This window comes from Orcinus orca, chromosome 17, assembly GCF_937001465.1.
Source record: "Orcinus orca chromosome 17, mOrcOrc1.1, whole genome shotgun sequence".
Classification (NCBI taxonomy): Eukaryota; Metazoa; Chordata; class Mammalia; order Artiodactyla; family Delphinidae; genus Orcinus; species Orcinus orca.
The window spans coordinates 54,189,410-54,208,044 of record NC_064575.1 but is presented as its reverse complement, the minus strand read 5'-3'; the positions used below and the strand labels follow the sequence as shown (position 1 = coordinate 54,208,044).

The following is an 18,635-nucleotide window of genomic DNA, read 5'->3' as shown; positions in this document are numbered from 1 at the left end:
CACAAAAAAAGAAAAAGAAAATCTATAGCTGTACAAAAAAAACAGGGGAAGGGTCTCATCAGTGAGCTATGAACACTGAGACATCTCTGAAAAATAGGAGAATGAGGACTTCTATTTTCAGCACTGTGACCAATTAAATATCTCTGGCCACAACACATTCAGATTCTACATAAACTGCAACAGATATACATTAAAATGCATTGCTGAGTACTGCATACACCTAATAAAATAGCATAAAATATGTAAAATGTAAAATCTACAAGAAGAAGTGGACAATTCCATGATCACAATCAGAAATTTCAATTCATATTTCTTAGTAAATGAAAGGCCAAGCAGACAAAAAAAGATTAATAAGTAAATATGAGATGTGATTACAATACTACAATTAACAAATCTCATTTAAAGGGCACATACAGAAGCCACACCCAGCAATTAGAGGACAAGAGCTGTGGAGGACTTTGGACCACCGGAGAATTCACCCTGCCCTGATGGGGCAGTGACTGAGCAAAGACAGGGCTGCCACGGTTGTACACTGTATCTCCCTTATCTGAATGGTGCTGAGGCCTAAACCTTTGCCACCTAACAAGAGCTTGTTGGAGAGCAAACAGTAGGGTACTTTTCTCAATTTTCTCTGTCTGGAGGGGGAGGATGCCCAGCTTGTGTGAGTATCCTCCTCTCGGACTGAGGTGGAATAAAGGGAGGCATGGGCAACTGGTAGCATTTACCTCTTTGTTTCCTGTTCCAAGTAAGCCTAGTTCCTACAAATTTTGAGTGTCTGGTAATCAACTCTTATGATGGAAATAATTAAAACACACTATTTAATTCTTCTAACTCAGAGCCATTCTACAATAGCTATAAATAAATTGATGGTCAGCACTTAAGGACTATTATTGTCCAGGGCAGACGAAATGAAAGTAACACATGTACTTTTTGCTATATTAGAACAATTTTCTTATGGGGCAAACATGCAAGTCACATCCTCTGTTTAATTCTTCTAGAGTGCCAACACTGGTTAATCCAATAACGTTGCTGTTCATGCAATCTGCAGGGATAAATCAGATGCTGAAAACTCAAATACCTTCAGTGGCCAGGCAGATAAATTCAGAAGGGTATAAGACAGCAGGAGTAGTTGGGGAGCAGCTGCTACTCAGTTCTAGTGGACTGTTATTGGAGAGTGGGAGCACAGAGCTGTTAGGTATTTCAATTTTTCATAAGAAAACAGAACCCGGATTTGTACGTGAAATCTCCAAATGTAAAAAAATTTTAATGTGAACATTTAAAATAATGTACAGGACAAACAAAACATGTCTTCAGATCAGATCTAATGTGGGTCACTAATGTTCAAGCTCTGTTGCAAACTAATAGACATAAAGAAATTTTTTTTAGATTTGGAAGGAACCTGAGTAGACTTTTAAGACTGTTGTTTTTAAAATGTGTGTGTGCATTCTGCCAAGGATTAGTTTCTTTAACTAAGAGGTTACAAAGAAGCTTAATATATTAAATAAATAAAAGCACAGCTGCTCCTGCTGAACAGGAAGCCCTCCCTCTGAGACACCTCTCACCACTCCCCTTCCCCACCAGTGACCTCAAAGCACCTCCAGAGATCACAGTTTGAAAACTACTGAGCTAATCCATTTTCTCAGATTACAAGTGAGAAAATGAAATCCAATTTCTCATTGAAATTGTTACTGAAATCCCCAAATCTAGCCTAAATTAGAATTAAGTGCCCTTATTCCTGAGCTAATGCTACTAATAATAAATGAGATTTATTCAGCACCTATCATAAACTAGGCACTGTGCTTTCTCATATACCAGTTGTTTTTACAACAATCCTGTGAGAGGGATGTTGTTTTTGCTCGGGCTTCTCATTGCGGTGGCTTCTCTTGTGGAGCACAGTCTTCAGTAGTTGCTGCGCATGGGCTCAGTAGTTGTGGCCCACGGGCTTAGTCGCTCTGCGGCATGTGGGATCTTCCTGGACCAGGGATCGAACCCACGTCCTCTGCATTGGCAGGCGGATTCTTAACCACTGTGCCACCAGGGAAGTCCCTGAGAGGGATATTCTTGTCTCCACTTTGCAGATGAGGAAACTGAGGCTCTTTGAGCACCTTTCATAGGGTCACATAAGTAGTAAATGGCAATCAGGACAGGAACCTGGGTCCAAATGACTCCATATCTGTCCTCTGTAACCCTGATACTAAGTTGCCACCCAACTCTCCCTGAAAATTACCCTTCCCCAAAGCATGAGACAGGCAGGAATGCCAATAAGAATGAAGGGGAAGAAGGATATCAAAAGAGGACTGAGAATCTTCTAACATGAAACAAAACTCAACAAATGTTCACAGGACACATTAATCAAAGACAGTAAAACCTCAAACTATGTTTATCATATTCAGATGATACATGTACCTCCTGAAGCAGGTAATTCTGGAACACGTAATTTTTAAAATCAATCAATCTATCTATCTAAAAAAAATTTTTTTTTGGCCACGCCACGCAGCTTGCAGTATCTTAGTTCCCCGACCAGGGATCGAAACCGTGCCCCCTGCAGTGCAAGCTTGGAGTCCTAACCACAGGACACCAGGGAATTCCCTGGAACAGATAATTTTAGAACAAATAATAGCACTTTAAATAATGGATAGTCAGCCTGTTATTGAACTCATCCCAGATGGTTGAAAAAACAGAATGAGCATATTTCCCTAATTGTTTAAATAAAATTCTTGACAGGAATCTTTTATGTTCTTCCACAAAATGTCCTAGGTATCATTCTCAGAAACCAAACCTTGACTGAGATGGAAAGACTACTAACCTGACTCACTGTGACATTTCTTGTGTCCTTAATCTTTTTTTTTTTTTTTTTTTTTTTGCGGTACGCGGGCCTCTCACTGCTGTGGCCTCTCCCGTTGCGGAGCACAGGCTCCGGACGCGCAGGCTCAGCGGCCATGGCTCACGGGCCCAGCCGCTGTGCGGCATGTGGGATCTTCCCGGACCGGGGCACGAACCGTGTCCCCTGCATCGGCAGGCGGACTCTCAACCACTGCGCCACCAGGGAAGCCCCTCTTTTTCTTTCTTTCTTTCTTTCTTTCTTTCTTTTTTTTTTTTTGTGGTACGCGGGCCTCTCACTGTTGTGGTCTCTTCCGTTGCGGAGCACAGGCTCCGGACGCGCAGGCTCAGCGGCCATGGCTCAAGGGACCAGCCGCTCCGCGGCATGTGGGATTCTCCCGGACTCGGGCACGAACCCGTGTCCCCTGCATCGGCAGGCGGACTCTCAACCATTGCGCCACCAGGGAAGCCCTTGTGTCCTTAATCTTATACTCAGAATATCATATTATTAAACTAGTATTTAGCATGGTAAGTGCTATGTAAACCCATGAACTGAGCAATGATTCAAACTTTCTAGGCTCTTCAGTCCGTTCCCTCTCTCCTCCCTGAACGACACACCTTCTTCAACTCTCTCAGTAACCCAGAGCCTTCATGGTCTCACACAAGAATTTCTCCTTTTCAAATTTTATTCTCAAAGAAGGCTCAGAAACTCACCCAATAACTAACCACAGCATAAAAAAAACAATGCTGCTTTTGAAATTCTAGCATTAATAATTAAAATAGTCCTGTTGATTATACTTTTAACACTCAGAGAAATAAAAGGTAGGAAACTTTAAGAAAATGGTCAGTTCCTGGTAGAAATCCTGTGGTAGTTACTATCAGTACTAGCAAGAACAAGGAAGAAGAGGGCAATTAAGAAGGCAAACTAGGGCTTCCCTGGTGGCGCAGTGGTTGAGAGTCTGCCTGCCGGTGCAGGGGACACGGGTTCGTGCCCCGGTCCCGGAAGATCCCACATGCCGCAGAGCGGCTGGGCCCATAAGCCATGGCCGCTGAGCCTGCACGTCCGGAGCCTGTGCTCCGCAACGGGAGAGGCCACAACAGTGAGAGGCCCGCATACCGGAAAAAAAAAAAAAAAAAGAAGGCAAACTATACCTCCATTCTGAAAAAGAGCAGAGCCAAACTATGATATATAGACAATGAGAACCAAAATACATGGAGTATTTTATATAATCCTTTGCTGGAAATAATGCCAGCATTGTAATTCTGGTTCCAGCTCTGTCATTAACTGCTGGTGTCACCTCTGGCAGATAATTTTCTGTCTTTGAGTCTCAGAGCATTCATCAGTAAAATGAACACGATGAACTACTGGATGGTCTCTAAGGACACTTTATGGCTCAGAAAGTTTATGAAGAGGGTAACAAAGACTTGAACAGCAGAGCTGGACATAAATTTCAAAGCAACTGTAGGTACCACAATGAAATTTTCTCCTTGTTAGTTAACTAACTCTGTCTTGCACTGAGCTTTACAATGAACATTTCCATATCCATCTGCCCAGCAGTCCTATTTTGGGGAATCCCAAAGTAGGTGGGATGCTACAGAAGCTTAAGGACAGATGCAGGGGTGCAACCTGACAACAAAAACATAGGGACATAATCTAAGCTTGGCCACGTGGATGCTCCAGGTATTGAGATTCTTGTATAAAAGAACAGTCAGATTATTTGAGGCAGTTGCAGTGGGATCAATAACACCCACAGTGCCAAAATAAGTGTCCAGGGACAATGGTTCAGGAAGTGTCCACTGGCATTGGCACTGGTGACAGACTGATCTTATGGTATGATCTTAGCTGTGTTCTGGTTCCCTGTGCTTCTCCCTGGTTCTCCAGCCTCTCCATTGATCCAACAAGCTACCCAACATCCACCCATTTTCTGCTTCAGTTAGTCAAAGTTGGTTTCTATTGTTTGCAACCAAGAAGACCAACTGGCATAAAAATTATATAAAGAACAAGTTGTAAGTGACCTTGGTGAAACGGGAAGAATTCTAGAACTGGTTTTCTGGACTAACTGGGGCCAAAAGCGAGCAAACATTCTGTCAGTATTTAAAGATGGAAATCTGGCAGCCCATGGTATATAGCAGAAAAACAACTAATTGCATTATCCTTATAATCACTTAGATTCAAAGAACTTCTTAGAATTATGTGCCCAGTGAAGACAAGGCTGAGTGGCTGCTGCCAGACAAGCAGAGAAAGGTATAAAGACCATCACGTATTCAAGGACTATGGGCTGAAGTGAGTGCTTCTAGGGGTGCTGTTCGGCTTAGGAAGAGAGCGACATACTGGCATCCCTGAATTCTTGGCTCAAGGTGTGGAGTGAAACAGAAAGATTAAAAAGATGCAGACCACTCCAGATTGGTAGGTGGCAGATTTAATAAGCAAGAAAACTTAAATACGAGGCTTGTCTTGGGATGAGCAGATCTCCGTACCCGCCAGCCAGAATCTTTAAAGTTTATATAGAGGCCTTCACTGGGCTCAGTCACACATACTGTCCAGGTGATCTCAGCACCACTTTACTATCTCAAGGCTGAAGTTGAAAACCAAAGGCACAGTTTGATCCTGCAGGTTGCCAAATTATATCAGTTAAATTTGCTTCCCTTTCACATTGGAGATGCAGTGATATTGTGATAAGAAGGCAGTGGAACGTCAAGATCTGAAGCAGGGATACATGACAAGGTTCAGAGTCCCCACACAGGACTCTGAACCCCCAGTCCTCAAAGCAGACCCTCATCCCTGGTCTGTTGAGGTACTCATCTGAAAGATTTACTTTGTAAGAAGCAAATAAATAGCCTCATACCCCATCCCCACCACACTTCAATGTCTCAATCTATAAGAAGAGTTCTACCCCATCATGCCCTGGGAGGGTCAAGTCAAAATTAAATCTGAAAAAAAGGATTATACATTATTTGTAAGACACTATACATTTATATTGGTTTGAGGGTGCTGGATTATGGAGGAAAGAACAAAATTTTAGATGGTGCTAATACTGATAGGAGTGTATTGATTCTAGATTCAACATGCTAGCTTCAGAGACTGGGCTTTTTACAGGGGCTTGGTGGGACCCTGTTGGAGGAGATAATCGAGAGGACACGACCCATGAGCTGGACCCTGGCAAACGGAAGTCCCTCATCCCCTCTCCTGTCCTTTGAAGGTATGTTCCACTGGCCTTCCCCGCACTACAAGCTGCCCAAGGCCTCAGCCTTGAGAGTAAAGTGGTGCTGAGATCACCTGGACGGTATGTGTGACTGAGCCCAGTGAAGGCCTCTATATAAACTTTTAAGATTCTGGCGGGTGGGTGCGGAGATCTACTCTTCTTGTGGCCACCCAAGACAAGCCTCATATGTAAGTTTTCTTGCTTATTAAATCTGCCACCTACCAATCTGGAGTGGTCTGCCTCTTCTTCAGTCTCTCCCTGCCCTCTGTGTACGGGGGCCAATTTCAGATTACACAGGGGCAACTCCGGAGGAGGATGAGAACTAACAGATCCCAAACCCAACCCAGTGTAATTTCCCAAGCCCAGGTGTGTCTACTTCAAATAGCTGTATTTCACAATAGCGCAATCACCATACTGGCTTCCTGGATAAACATTTTTATGGTCGAGGTGGCAAAACAAAAAACATTAGAGGTCTCCCTCTACCATGATAGAAAATCAAAAGCAATACTGTAGACAGGGCTTTCAGAGATGAGTGACACCATCAAAAACAGATTCAGGGGTAGTAATCGGTGGCACCTGTCCATTTTAACTGGATATGTTGTTAATACATTGTCTTAAGCAACCTTAATCAAATGGCTAAAGTACTTTTCCAGATGTGATCTCTCTACTATAGCAAATCAGTACAGCCTTGGCAACACATATGCAGCTCTTATCTGGCCAATGCTTTTTCCTCCGAAAGGAATTTACTTTCACCTAACAAGGACAGCAACACATCTTCCCCAACTTGCCTTAGAGCAGTCATTCTCAAAGAGTGGTCCCTGAAGCAGCAACAGCATGCCCCACTGGAAACTTGTTAGAAGTAACTTCTCCATCCCACCCCAGATCTACTGATTCGGGAATTCTGGAGGTGGTGTCAGCGATCTGTGTTTTAACAAGCCCTTCAGACGATTCTGATGCACACCAGAGTGTGAGAAGCACCACCTTAGAGTAATATCGGCTCTTCAGCTCTGTGCCTCAATTTCATTTGACCAGAGGCTCTGACCATATCACTATTTCACAGGACATCACGCTGGCCCATCATATTTAGGACATAAAGCTGGTGAGGCCATAGGTATGTACCAATGAGGAGATTAACCCTACATAAATAAAAGGAACCTTCCACTTTGATTCTGCTAATGGTTCCTGGTAGACATTGGACACAATTATGGGACATCTAGAGATCATCAGCCCAAGACCTCTCATAAACTGGGTGTTTTCCAGTCACCTATTTATGACATCAGGTGTAGCCAATATGATTCCCTCTTCAAGTGGCGGGAGTAGATTTTAAAGACACAGGAAAGCAGCATGAGCGTACTACTCACACTCTCAGAATGCCCACTTCTGTCATACTGCACCTTGTCCTTAAAACACACCAGCTAGCTCCCCATGATCTAATGACATGATAATGGAAGGGACCATTGTATAGACCTGGGGTTGCTGGTGCTATAAGGTCCTGAAGAGAAACTCTGGGTTAAAAGGCTAATAGAGAGGGATCAAAAGAAGAAAAATATTTTGATTTTAAGAAATACATAAAGCTAAGCCTAAGCAGAGTGGGCTTGTGGCAGTATCTTGCCTGCACCTTGCCTCCCTTAGCAATAAAGATGCAGGTTATATAGACATTTGTCACTTTCCTGAAGCATGAATCAGAATCTCCCTGGTACATGGAAGAAGCCACTTTACTAGTGACCAAGGCCAAGTGACCGTAAAGCATCTGATTCTGATCTCAGGATTTGTGCTTTCTACTCATGGTGTCACACAGTAACTCTCAAGAAGTGGTAAGAGCTTTATTTCTTACTTTAAAATGTCACCAAAAAGAAAGCCAACCTCTAGTGATAGTAATGAAAATTGAGAAAAAGTGAAGAAGTTTAAAAAAATGATTGAAAAAAAAAGTGGTGCACCTTAGGTAGGCAACAGACTCACTAAAGATCTAAAGGGGTCCTTAAATGTTTACACTTCACAGAGCAAATACTGTCAAAGTGGTTACAAGAGTTGAGTAAATTCTTTGAGAATGTTAATGGACTACTGTATAATCAAGTGGTACAAACTCTGCCACTTATTATCATGAATGTGACCAATCTCAGGCAAGTCAACTTCTTTTTAAAAAATGCAAACCAGGGCCTGGAATACAAGACAAGAATAAAAAACAGAAATTTGCATTATTTCCACAACAGAAAACTTGTTATTTTTAAAGTAGTTCTTAGCGAGCACTACAAATTTTAAACTATTTCTCCAAAAGACCTTTCCTTTAGAAATTAGACAAAGATATATAGTAAGTGGTTGGTACTACAGAATAATCTGTCCACTGAAGAGTCAATTATTTAATTTAAAACTTGTAACTTAGAGAATGTGGCCAAGATGGTGGAATAGGAAGACTCTAAGCTCACCTCCTCCCACGGGCACACCAAAATTACAGCTTTACAGAGTGACTATTGATGAACACAACCTGAAGACTAGCAGAAAAGATTTTCCACCACTAAGAATATAAAGAAGGAACCACAATGAGACAGGTGGGAGAGGTAGTAATACAGTACAGTCAAGACCCACTCCCCAGGGTAGGCAACCCATAAATGTAAGGATAATCACAATTGCAGAGGTTTTCCCCAAGGAGCCAGGGGTCTGAGCCCTACATCAGGCTCCCTAGCCTGGGGGTCCCACGCTGGGAAGATGAGCCCCTAGAATGTCTAGCTTTGAAGGCCGGCAGGGCTTGCATACAGAAGAGCTGGAGAGATGCAGGAAACAGACACTCCACTCTTAAAGGGCACATGCAAAACTTCACACACTCCAACTCCCAATGCAGAGGCATTAATCTGACTGGGTCAGACCCTCTTACTGATCTTAGAAAGGCTCCCAGAGAGGCAGAAGGCCGGGACTCCCCCTGGGGAAACAGACACTGGCAGCATCCATTTTGGGGAGCTCATTCTACCACGAGGACACTGGTCCTGGCAAGCACCATTTTGGAGTCTTCCCTCTAGCCTATTAGTGGTAAGTGGGTACCACTACCTCTGGCAGCCACCACACAAGGCAGGGACTTGCAGCCAGCAGGGCTGGGGACCAACCCCACCTACCAGGGTGCTCACAGCTGTTAGCCCTGTCACAACAGAGGGGCCCACACAGCCCACATAGTGGGCACCCCTAGAGCATACAGCTCTGGTGGCCAGAGGGGAGTGTTCTACTGGGCCCCACAGGACGTCTCTTACATAAGACCAATTCGCCAAGATTGGGAAACATAACTTGCCTACCCAATACATAGAAATAAGCACAAGGAATTTGGCAAAATGAGGAGACAGAGGAATATGTTCCAAACGAAGGAACAAGACAGAACCTCAAAAGAAGAACTAAGTAAAGTGGAAATCAGCAATCTACCAGATAAAGAGTTCAAGACAATGATCACAAGATGTTCAGCAAACTCAGGAGAAGAATGGATGAACACAGTGAGAAATTTAATAAAGAGTTCCAAATTATAAAGAAGAACTAAACAGAACTAAAGAATACAATAACTGAAATAAAAAATACACTAGAAGAAATCAACAGTAGATTAGATAATACAGAGAATCAGATCAGTGAACTGGAATACAGAGTAGTGAAAATCACCCAAGCTGAACAGAAAAAAGAAAAAAGAATTTTTAAAAAATGAGGACGGTTTAATTTAAGAGACCTCTGGGACAACATCAAGCATACTAACAATTTGCATTATCAGGGTCCCAGAAGGAGGAGAAAGAGAGAAAGGGGCAGCTAATTTACTTGAAGAAAACTTGTAACTTGAAAAACTATAATTCACATTCAGGTACACATTCAACAAACATTAATGAATGAATACATACATATATACAAACTAGAGTAATACAACTTCATTATCTACATGCCACATTCTCAAGGAAAGGAAAAAAATCACAACACAACAGTCTTCCCATGGTCTAAAAGAACCATGTCTCTTTGCGGACAGGCTCTCCTGAAGACATAACTAATAATATCCCAGACTGTGGAATAACAAGGAATGACCCTAGGGATTTTGTGCCTATCAGCAGAGACTCCCAGGAGAAATACTGTCCTCTGTTCACATACAGGTCTAACCCTGATTCTGTAGACTCAGAATTAGTCAAGGTACTTTCCCTACTACTGCAGTACAATGTCAGAAAGGAAGGTAAGTTCATAGTTTCTACATTAAAAATCCAACAGTAGCCACTATACACACAACTGATCTGGAATACTTTTCTATATTTATTTCATTTTAAATGACTCAACAGCTTACTTTCAGAATAATTACACCTATTTTCAGAAAGTCTTCCCTGAAAAATAAAGAGGTTAGTCACACTAAACATTTTCTTTCCTTTTGTATGGGGTAGAAGAGTGGAGAATAAGGAGGAAAGGAAGGGGTCCGCTAGACTCATCTAAAAGCAGATGAATATGTTTAAAAACCAATAGAAACAGATTTTTTCTTTAAAGTTTGTTTATACAGTTTTTCTCCATCCCTTTATTTTTAATTGATTAGAGACATTTTACTAGTGCATACTAACAGGTAGAAAGGAAAGGAGTTTTTTTTTTTTTTTTTTTTTTGGCTCACTTCCCTTTAGACTGTTCAAAAGTAGAACAACCACATGCTGTTCCAAACACAATACATGACTTCGCTTTGCCTAGGCCTTAATGAAGGCAATTCAAAAAGAAAAATACAAAATTCTGGTCTCCATTTTCCCTAGATCAGTCTCAGCTCTTTCTGGATGAAATCAGTCTCTCAAGGGACATCAACCTCACAATTTGAGAAACAATGCTCTAGATATGAAACAAAAAGCAACACAATGGAAAACCAGCAACCATTTGTTTTTCCACTTGGGAGAGTTAGACTGTACAACATCCTTTTCATTACAAAGCCAAGTTACTATTCAGAATTGTAAATTAACTCTTTGTAGTAATACAAATGACTTCAGTCTCAGATAATAAAGTAAGGAAAAAATCAAAGTCCCTTATTTCAAGCAATCTCTGAAACAAAACTAAAGGACCAGGATATCTCAGTCAGATCCTTTGGTTTGTGATAAATTTGACTTAAAATTATCTGGAAAGAAAATAACACATAACACATATGGTAACATATTAATAAGAATGCACAATAATGATTTTTATTACATGCTTTATGTGTGTAATCCTTAAGAACATTTTCAAGTACTTTAAACCAGAGTTCAGCAAACTACAGCCTGTGGGCCAAAAGTGATGCACTATCTGTTTTTATAAGTAAAGTTTTATTGAAACATCCACACTCATTTGTATTGGCTACAATTGAAGAGTTGAATAGCTGTGACAGAGAGTGAATGTCTTGCAAAGCCAAAAATATTTATTATTTACCCCTTTACAGAAAATGTCTGCATTCCCTGCTCTAAACCACTGGGTCTCAAATTTTAACACTCATAAGAAACACCTGGACAGCTTGTTAAATCAGTTTCCTGAGCTCTACTTTCACAGATCATGATTCAGTAGGTTGGAATGGGGTCCATGAACTTGCATTTCTAACAAGCTCACAACCTGCTGGTCTATGAACTAAAGTTTGACAATCACTGCCCTAAACCATCTCATATAATCACAGATCAGTAATGACCACAAATGTTATAAATTCTATAAACCAGGATAACCATCACACATAATGAAAACTAAGGCATAAAAGAGGAGGGAAATAGATCTCTTGACTTACATGAAATTCTTGGTAGCTAAGAAGGCACAACTGGTTGCCATAATCATCAGATAATTCTTCAGCCCCTCATCCTAACGTTAATTCATAGTAAACACTGGAAATTCAACCGGGACCAGCAGGAGCCAAAGGCAGTTGGGTTGGAAGTGTAAAACACAATCAGTTCTTTAGAGAAACTATAAAACACTTTTTAAAAGTAAAAGCTGAGGTATATTCAGTTATAATTTAGTATCTGACTGGACTATAGATTAAGTACTAAAGTACAATGTTTGAAAAGAAATCTGACACATATAGTTTATAATACAATGGTCCAATCAAAAGATAATTCTTTCACTCCATATAAATAAATATAAACGGTTAAAAAATCTAATCTTTTGAATAAATTCAAAATAAACATGTGTCACGCTAATAATGGCAAAGAACATAGAGGATATCAACTGATGTATTTTATTAGAACTAGGCTCAGGCAGATCAAAGGTGGATGATATGTAAACCACATAAAAATATTAGGGCCTTTCAAAAACAGAAATATAGATCAATGGAACAGGATAGAAAGCCCAGAGATAAACCCACGCACATATGGTCACCTTATCTTTGATAAAGGAGGCAAGAATATACAGTGGAGAAAAGACAGCCTCTTCAATAAGTGGTGCTGGGAAAACTGGACAGGTACATGTAAGAGTATGAAATTAGAACACTCCCTAACACCACGCACAAAAATAAACTCAAAATGGATTAAAGACCTAAATGTAAGGCCAGACACTCTCAAACTCTTAGAGGAAAACAAAGGCAGAACACTCTATGACATAAATCACAGCAAGATCCTTTTTGACCCACCTCCTAGAGAAATGGAAATAAAAACAAAAATAAACAAATGGGACCTAATGAAACTTCAAAGCTTTTGCACAGCAAAGGAAACCATAAACAAGACGAAAAGACAACCCTCAAAATGGGAGAAAATATTTGCAAATGAAGCAACTGACAAAGGATTAATCTCCAAAATTTACAAGCCGCTCATGCAGCTCAATATTAAACAAACAACCCAATCCAAAAATGGGCAGAAGACCTAAACAGACATTTCTCCAAAGAAGATATACAGATTGCCAACAAACACATGAAAGAATGCTCAACATCATTAATCATTAGAGAAATGCAAATCAAAACTACAATGAGACATCATCTCACATCAGTCAGAATCACCATCATCAAAAAATCTACAAACAATAAATGCTGGAGAGGGTGTGGAGAAAAGGGAACCCTCTTGCACTGTTGGTGGGAATGTAAATTGATACAGCCACTATGGAGAACAGTATGGAGGTTCCTAAAAAAACTACAAATAGAACTACCATACGACCCAGCAATCCCACTACTGGGCATATACCCTGAGAAAACCATAATTCAAAAAGAGTCATGTACCAAAATCTTCATTGCAGCTCTATTTACAATAGCCAGGACATGGAAGCAACCTAAGTGTCCATCAACAGATGAATGGATAAAGAAGATGTGGCACATATATACAATGGAATATTACTCAGTCATAAAAAGAAATGAAATTGAGTTATTTGTAGTGAGGTGGATGAACCTAGAGTCTGTCATACAGAGTGAAGTAAGTCAGAAAGAGAAAGACACATACTGTATGCTACCACATATATATGGAATCTAAGAAAAAAAAATGTCATGAAGTACCTAGGGGTAAGACAGGAATAAAGACACAGACCTACTAGAGAATGGACTTGAGGATATGAGGAGGGGGAAGGGAAAGCTGTGACAAAGTGAGACAGTGGCATGGACATATATACACTACCAAACGTAAAATAGATAGCTAGTGGGAAGCAGTCGCATAGCACAGGGAGATCAGCTCGGTGCTTTGTGACCACCTAGAGGGGTGGGATAGGGAGGGCGGGAGGGAGGGAGACGCAAGAGGGAAGAGATATGGGAACATATGTATAACTGATTCACTTTGTTATAAAGCAGAAACTAACACACCATTGTAAAGCAATTATACTCCAATAAAGATGTTAAAAAATTAAAAAATAAAAAAAGTAAAAATATTAGTGCCTTTCACGTAGACTCTGCAGAAGATAAAGGTGGAAGGTAAAGATTTGGAGGGAAAATTCTCATTGATGATTTATTAGAATAAGAAACATCTCCTTTTCCTTTATTTAGCCTTCATTGAACATCTACCATGCTCAGAGGCACTGTACACTGTACTAGGCATTAGACATAGAAATGAATAAACATCCCTACTCTCAACAACCTCAAAAGCTAGGGAGAGAGCCATGTAAATAAGTGCAATACAGCACGGTAAGTATATTAAGTATATTATGTACTATCAGAGTGTAGAGTGTAAGCTGATTAAATATGCTTGGGAGAAAGGTGAAAGGAATACTTCGCTAAACACAGAGTTATTGCTTTAACTGAGATGTAAAGAAATTGAGCAGATGAAGAAGGGTAGGTAAGGAACCCAGGAGGCAGTGGATACAATATGTGCAACTGTATGAAAGTAAGAGGGAGTAATATGGATCTGAATTCTACATCTACAAACAGGTCAGCTTGGCCGAAGCAGAGTGTGTAACATGGGAAGCAACGAGATGGGAAGCCGGACAGGAAGGCAGGGTCTCATATAAAGAACCTTAGGTGCTGCACTAGTCAGGTCTTTATTTTTCCAGCTTTAGGGAAATGGTGAAGATTTTAACCCCAGAGTGGACTGCATGGATTTGCATTTTACTGAAATCACTTTGGCACCACCAGAGGGGACAGGCTGAAGCCAAAGGATTTTATTTTTGATCTAAAAATTTTGATAAGACTTTGTATTCAAGGCATGGATGAGAAACAGAAAGGTAGAGCTGATAAGAGGTTAAAAAAAAAAATCTCCCAGCTTAATTTTTATCAAAATGAAGTTTAGGAAGAAGCAGCAAAGATTGAAATTAACACAGGACATTCTAATCCTAGGAAATATTTTCTTTTTTATCTAATAAGGTCAAGGATAAAAAAAACACCCCACAAAAACCGTTAAAGATGACATTATGGTCCATGTTGACAGAGAAGATTGCATCAGATTATAGCGCTCAGATCTTGGACAAATCATAACTTTTCTGGGCTTCAGTTTCTCCACCTATATAATGACAGGTTCAAAGCTTCCTAACCTGGGCTATAAATAGATGTACATTTCAATATAATTGGTTTCCTCTGTAATCCTACTAATGTTATTTAAATTTTAAAATTCTGAGAATGGGTCAATGGCACAAAAGAGGATAAGAAGCTCTGCATGATATTTAAGTCACAACTCTCGAATTATAGAATTTTGGACATTCAATACAGGAACTAAAAGAGAATGCCACTGGCTAAGGAAAAATAAGAACGGGGCAATAGGAAAAGCGTAATACACTGGACCAAAAAGATAATTTATAGGGATTTAAAGTCTGATTTAGGTTGATATTATTTTGCCTTTCCATTTCCCTTTCTTCTTTTGTAAACGTAGGTTAATGCTGGTATTAAATGACTGCTTGATTGCTTTCTTTTATATCCTTAAACCAACTGAAATGTGATTTATGGAATAAAACTTAATAGTAAAGGCTAAGAGAAAGTGTAGATTATATAATGAAGAGATTAGTAATGTCAGCAATCAAATAAAGGAGGGAAGAACAAAAATGCCTTCTTGATATCAAGTCCAGACACAAAACTACCTGGGAAAGAAGCTAGGTAAATGAAAAATAACCTTTTTTGGGTCAGAAACAATTGGTTTTAAAAAGACATGTCTAGAACAAAAACTAGTTCTTATCATCTTATAATTACAGTATTTAGTAGCAGGGATGCATCTCTCCCTATCTTCATAATGGTACTCTATGATAAGGAATTCTAAATTATCTGAATTTATAAGGTCAATGTCAGCATTCAAAATGCATGTAGCTACTATACAAAAAGGAGACCAGATTTTTAAAAATTTTTAAGAACTCTGTAAGATATGAGTTATAAAACACTTATCAGAAAGAATGTGAATGAAGGTTATAATTATTCCTTGAAGTTACTCATACTACATACTTTATTTAATCAGATTAAACAATCAAAATGGTTCTGATTAACCAATGGAAGTCTCACCACATCATCTGTTCAGTGTTCAAAAAGACACCTTGCACTGGTTTGAAAAACCATTGAAAGATTATAGTAATATAATTTGCAATATCTTTTAAAAGTACTTCTACTTAGTATTCAAAAGCCTTCCTATTTTAGACATGAGTCTACAATGAGGTAACTGGACAACTATTCAACTAAACAACAATGGAAGACTTTAGAAGCTGCGAAAGCAAGTCTGGTCAGTTTTTAAAGCTGTGTCTATATTAAAACTGCCGGGGGTTTCAACTTTAAGGAACAATCTGAGGGGAAAAAGCCTTTACTATCCTCAGTTTTTCTGGAAAAAAACTACAGAAACATTTGTCTTCTTTCCTTCATGAAAGTTATCCACCTAACAGATCTGTAGGAGAGGACAGGTTTCTACAGGTAACTCTTTCTTCCCACACCTCCCTAGCAATCTGCATATCTCTAAACCAGAGGCAGGTAACTGAGGCACCTGAGGCAATCTTTAGTGTCACTCTGCTCCTCCCCTGACGTGTGTGTTGTTTTTTGTTTTTTTTTTTAAACAGTATCTTACAAAGAATACTTGAAGCACTATGCTTAAAGAAAAAATCACTTTTTAGCAAAACACTATCTACAGCCCCAAAATCTTCTAGTCATTGATTTGCTTCAGAAAAACAGGGCCAAGTGAACATAACAACTACTTATGAAAATATATGTAATCCAAGCACTTTTAGTCCAGGCAATATAGATTACACGTTCAATCAATTAGGAAAATTCAGAATTCACATTTCTAGAGGAACTACCAAAATTTACTCAGGAGAGCAAAATATTTGACAGGTGCAAGACATTGCAAAATCATTCATAACTATACTTCATATAAAATGAACCCGATCTTAAGCAAATCCACTAAGCAGGGCCACAGATGTACACGAGCGCAAGTTAGTAGGGAGATTTAATTCTCAAAGGGATTTATTCAAAGTAGGACTTATATACAACTTGAAGAAATCCCCTACTGTGTCTGTGTTTTTTTTTTTTTTAAAAGAGGTCCTATTTATAGTTTATTCCAGAAAACAGCATAAACTATTTTTCCATAAAGATACGAAGAACTACTCACCTCCATTTCCACAGCCGCAATACTCTGGTCATAATGACCCATCAGATTAGGGAAAAATGTCATGTTGTAGGCCATTTTCATACATCTGGGAACAGTAATTGGTTCACAGGTGAAAAGACTGTGCCCTCGTATGAGGGGTAGAAAAATACATGTCCACAAAAATGTAAACGTTTCCATTCTCTTCAAATTCCTAATTTTACCACATGGCTTGGATTAATCGCTCTTTTCATTCTCAGATTTCCATCCAAAGATAAAATGCTCAAATTCCTCGTTTAATTATTTTACCATTTTGAAGGAAGCCCTTTTTCCTGAAAATGAGTTCTGGGTCAATTACTGTAAAAACAACCAAAAGGGTGTATCAGCAACGTTTGTCATAGACTCAAATGCGTACGTCAAAGTGCAGAGTTAAGATTTTCACCCTAGGTAACTAACACCGGAAAAACGACGGAAAATTTCGTCCCATCGAGATCCTCTTCCACCTGCCTTGGCACAGAATCTATCGCCTGCTGAGGAAGTCTCATCTCTAGGGAACGGATGATAGGAGGCTTGCGCTGTACGGAACACAGGGTAAAAGGGGGGCACTGGATGAGTGAGATGGAGAAAATGGTGGGGATAGGAATAAGTTAAGAAGGGCTGATAGAATTGTAAAACCTAAAAGCCCCTGTTGGCTATCTTATTACGCACAAGAAAACCGAGTCCCGGGGAAATTCCTTAAGATCTCATGAGTTCTTCAATTCTTTAAAGACTCTAAAGGGCGAGTTTTTGTGGCACTCTTCTGGAGACATACTTTTACGTTTTTAAAAATGCCAAGTAGAGGGAGACTTCCAAGATTCCTACTGCGGAGGAGCGAAACTAGTATTCAAGGGCTGGGGGGAGTAGCGATCTCACGGAAAAGGGAAATGAGCAAAGCTGTCCCGCGGCGGCGACGGAGTTTCGGTGGGAGGGAGGCTGTGGGCCCGGAGCCACGAAAAATCGCACGCCCTCATCCCATCCCCCAACACACACCGATGCCCCGACTTCCAGCGCCAGGCAGGGCAACTCTCCCCACCCCCGGGCACCTGCCCCGGGCCCAGCGCCGGGCACCTGCCCCTGGCCCCGCGGGGACCGGCATCGCCTTTCCCCCAACTTCCGGGAAAACTTTGGCCGGTGCGGACCGTCCCACCGCCGCCGCCTTCCCCACACCTGCGGCAACAAGCGCGCGCCCCCCGCCCGCCCCGCACCCCTCGAGGCTCGCCCCCGCTCACCCCGGCACCCGCCCGGCCGCGGCCGCCCGCCCAGTCGGGGCTCAAGGACCCTCACCTCGGGCGGCGGTCGAAGGCACCTTCCTCCCCGTCCCCGTCCAGCCCACCGTACCCCCGAGACCAGAGACGGCTCCCGGGAGTGTCCGGGACTCTAGCCACCTCAGGAGCCGCACCGGGAGCGAGAGCTGAGGAATCCCGCGAGACTGCGCCGCCAGGTCTGGCGGGCAGGTCACGGCTCGCGGCGGCAGCGGCGGGTCTGGCTCTCCGCCCGGGCCCCGCCCGCGCTGCGCCGGCCGGGCCTGGTTCTGGGCCGGCCCCGCCGGGCCGGGTTGAGCGGTGTCGCGGTGTCGGGGTTCAGCTGTTGGGCCGGGGAGCCCCCTTCACTTTGCCGTCTCTTATGTGCCGTCCAGAGGGGTTCAGCCTAGAATCCCAAATAAAGCTTCTTTTAGAAGAACCCGATTTATTCCGAA

At 41.3% G+C, this 18,635-nt stretch overlaps 1 protein-coding gene across 3 annotated transcripts in view; it reads right to left on the bottom strand.

The window, feature by feature from the left end:
- The window catches only part of FZD6 (frizzled class receptor 6), a 52,675-nt gene extending 34,292 nt beyond the window's left edge, over nucleotides 1-18,383 (bottom strand). For 2 of the 3 annotated variants that reach the window (XR_007472642.1, XM_004275320.4), the window contains exons 1-2: nucleotides 18,224-18,383; nucleotides 16,925-17,257 (exon numbers count right to left, since the gene is read on the bottom strand). Coding sequence is in view for 2 of the 3 variants with exons in the window: in XM_004275320.4 (XP_004275368.1) it covers nucleotides 16,925-17,101 (177 nt within the window). In the remaining variant the exon portion in view is untranslated. Of the gene's footprint in view, nucleotides 1-16,924; nucleotides 17,258-17,356; nucleotides 17,476-18,223 lie in introns of all 3 variants that reach the window. The other variant, XM_033438154.2, reaches the window with a different exon arrangement.
- Nucleotides 18,384-18,635: the final 252 nt, after the last annotated feature.